This window comes from Oculina patagonica, chromosome 5 (genome assembly GCF_052425735.1).
Source record: "Oculina patagonica isolate OP01 chromosome 5, crgOcupat, whole genome shotgun sequence".
Classification (NCBI taxonomy): Eukaryota; Metazoa; Cnidaria; class Anthozoa; order Scleractinia; family Oculinidae; genus Oculina; species Oculina patagonica.
In genome coordinates, this window is record NC_135762.1 from 6,844,932 (window position 1) to 6,848,281 (window position 3,350).

General features: G+C 42.3%; 1 protein-coding gene across 1 annotated transcript; it reads right to left on the reverse strand.

Annotated features, from left to right (window-relative positions):
- Positions 1-86: 86 nt before the first annotated feature.
- Positions 87-3,277, reverse strand: LOC144655234 (uncharacterized). Its single transcript, XM_078515457.1, has 3 exons — positions 3,142-3,277; positions 1,240-1,474; positions 87-1,018 (listed from the first exon to the last, which is right to left on the reverse strand). The coding sequence occupies exons 2-3, from the start codon at positions 1,472-1,474 to the stop codon at positions 327-329; spliced, it is 927 nt and encodes a 308-aa protein (XP_078371583.1). The 5' UTR covers positions 3,142-3,277; the 3' UTR covers positions 87-326.
- Between the last annotated feature and the right edge of the window lie 73 nt (positions 3,278-3,350).

Sequence of the window (3,350 nt, forward strand, 5' to 3'; positions counted from 1 at the left end):
TGATTATTTTCTTGAAAATTTTATGTTTACCTTAAGGGATGCAAATAATGCTTGTCTAATAATGAGAAAGCTGATAAAACAGTGCAACTTGTACAATATTTTTTATTAAGTCGTTTCCATTACTAGAGACATTTTTCACTGTACAGCATTTCACACTACACCATCCAACTTAGATGTTACACAAAATTAGACACAAACAGGTACAATTTGTAAAAGAGTCCAAAATTCGCATGCACTCAAGCACGTCATTGTCCCATCTGTGAAAATCATGAAAAATGTTATGGTTCACTCAGTAATTCAGCTGCTACTAATGTCAGTCCACAAATTTATTCCTCCTTGAAGCGGACACTGATGTACAGCTTCTTGAACTCGTCAAAGCCAGCAAGCACACCGGCACCAGCCATACCACGCAGAACGTTAGCGCCTGCTCCCTTCATCATTGACATGAAGCCCTCGTTCTTGAGAATCTGGATTGTGCAATCGATGGAGCCCTTGTACTTGACAGCTTCTCCTGATGTCATCATCATTCGACGACGGATGGTGTCGATGGGATAAGACATCAACCCTGCGGACACTGTTACACCATAGCCCAGGACAAATGAGATGAGGAGTCCAGCGTCCTCACCCAACAGGATAGGCTTCAGGGTATCGTAGAGACCAAAGTAGAAGCCTCGGTAAACTATGATACCTACACAAGAGATGACAAAACCCCTGTACAGACCAGCAATACCGTCTGATGCCAGTGTCTTGCGGTACACGTCAACGATGCCGTTGAATTGCCTTTCGCCACCTTTGGAGCCCGCCTTTGCGTCATTGGCTAACCTTGTTCGGCAGTAATCCAAGGAGTACACAAACAACAGAGACATTGCACCAGCAGCCCCACCAGAGCCGATATTCTTGCTAAACTTGATCCCGTATGAATCACTTTTCTTGGGTTTGAAAAGTGCCTTTATCTGATCTTTGAAAGCAAAGTTCAGAGCTTGTGTTGGGAAGTAACGGAGGCAATTTGCAAGGTTACCTGTAAGACAGTATAACAAAATAAACAAGTTAGTTGCAGTTCAATAAAGCAAAGTCAAGAAAATTAAGAGTTAAATGTCGAAATTGTGAAAAATACAGAACTGCATGAATATTTTTGTGGGACTGATACATGTCTTGTGCTTTGGCTTTTTGGGGGGTTTTGTGTGTTGTATGTTTTATGCCTGGGAAAACCCAATTTAAATGATATTTGCATCCACTCACCTCTCCAAAAAGAAAGAAAGCCCTCTGCTCTGTAGGTCCTCATTGTGCAGTCAATAACACCCTTATATGGGTGATCTAAACGTCCTGCCTTTAACATCTCATCTTGGTTTTGAACAAGAAGCTTCACTCGCTCAATCGGGGCAGCAGCAGTTTTTGAGATGATAGCCGCGGCACCACTCAGTCCAAAGTTCTCTACGAAATGTAGTTTCTTTTCGCTAGCAGCTACCTTTGCCATCTGCAACAGATACATATGGATGTGATTAGTATTCTTCAGGTTTTTCCTTCATGTTTGAATAACTTGCAACTCCAACATCAAATCTTAATTGACAGTTGTGTTTACTGCTACCATAAATCAAATCATTGGCAGCTTCCAAAATTTGAAGAACGTTCTTTACATGAGTAACAGTTGAAATTGCTCTACCAATGTATATAAATTTATTCACAGCTACAAGTCTTTGATGTGTTACTAAGAAACATAGATTGAACCTTATTATAAACTCTTTAAGTTTCTTGGACTTAGAATTGTGTGTCTTCCATACCCCCCCGGAGGGAATGGAAATCAGAGGGGTGGGGGCAAGGCGGATGAAGAGGAGGGGGGCGGAAATACGTTTCGAAGTCAGTGAGGGCGTCCAAAATCGCTACCACTCACAATGTACAAGCAAAAATAGCACCCTGGCTGATTCACAATCGCTACATTTAAACGGGCTCTCCTGAAAGCACACTAAGCACCACCCATGTTCGTTGTGAGGGCGCACTACCGTCCCTCCGTGTTTGACCGAAACGCACGGAGATGCGTCCGCGAGGAATCGTCCGTCCGGCGAATGATGAGACACTCCGGTCCTTGCCGCGAGCCGCACGTACATCACCCATCGGATGGAACTTGCGAAGCGATGGAGAAGGAGAGGTGACCGTGGGACCACAGACCCCCCCGAAGCCCTGGAGAGGTGGCACAGAGAGACAGAGGGGGGGGGCAAAACGAAACGAGGAGGGGGGCCAAATTCCCTCCGTGGTGGGGGTATGGATATTTTCTGGAACCACACATTCTCAATTTCTGCACTTGCAAGTGGGATTTAAGTGAAGAGTTTATTGAGTCAATTGGAAGAATTTATATCCTATTTTCCCTGGTGGCTATCCTAATTTTTTGATCCACATGCTTTAACTTTACTCTCATTGCCTGTGGATGTTGCAAGTAAAAAGTTTGATGTTGATTATTCTAGGGGGTTGAGGTTAATAATTAATTTTTAAAAAAGTTTGCAAGAAACAGTATTGACATTCTTATATAATGTGATCTGCAGTAAATTTCAGATGTAGAACACAAAAACACAAGCCTGAACTTGTTTCTTGGCTGAGTCAGTTATATGAAAACCTTAAATACAATACGTCCCGACAGAGAGATTACATGTAGATTACATATTGAATTTAGTTAATCAAAATTTCAAGGCAGTGCAAACAGACCACCACTTCCAGAAAGACGCCGGTATAACAACTGATCAGTATTAAACAAAAGAAATGACCTAAACTGGACATTACAGCAATCGACAATATTTTTATGTCGTCAAATGGATATCGGCAAACGTGGAGTTACAAATCTTGGGAATTTTTACAAAGCCACGTGACCAAATCACGTTGAAAAGCTTTCGACCGGCGAGGGCAGAAATCAAGAAGAGACATTTCATTTCTTTCGAATACAACATAGTAAGATGTTTTTCGGAGTTGATCTTTCATTTTTGCGATACGTGGATCACAAATTATTCGGAACTTGGCGATCGAAAATTATGGCGGGGGACGCTCTCTCTAATATCAGAATTGAAAACTACAAGTTTCTCGAGCTATTTGTCCCATCGCCAAATAAACAGCGATCACAAAGCATAACAGAGATCTTAGGAAGAAATTGTCACTTACTTTGAATATCCTAAAGAACTGGTTCAACCAAAAGTGTACAACACTTTACTATAAGTCAGGACCCGACCGGCAAATCCTTGAAGCTTCGTTGTAAAGGAAGATCAAGGGTTGAAGAACGCATGTGAAGCCACGCACGACGCTCCTGATTGGTTGAAATTTTGCACGTGATCTCATGTCGGATATGGAATTGAAGGCCGGACGCCTTGGAA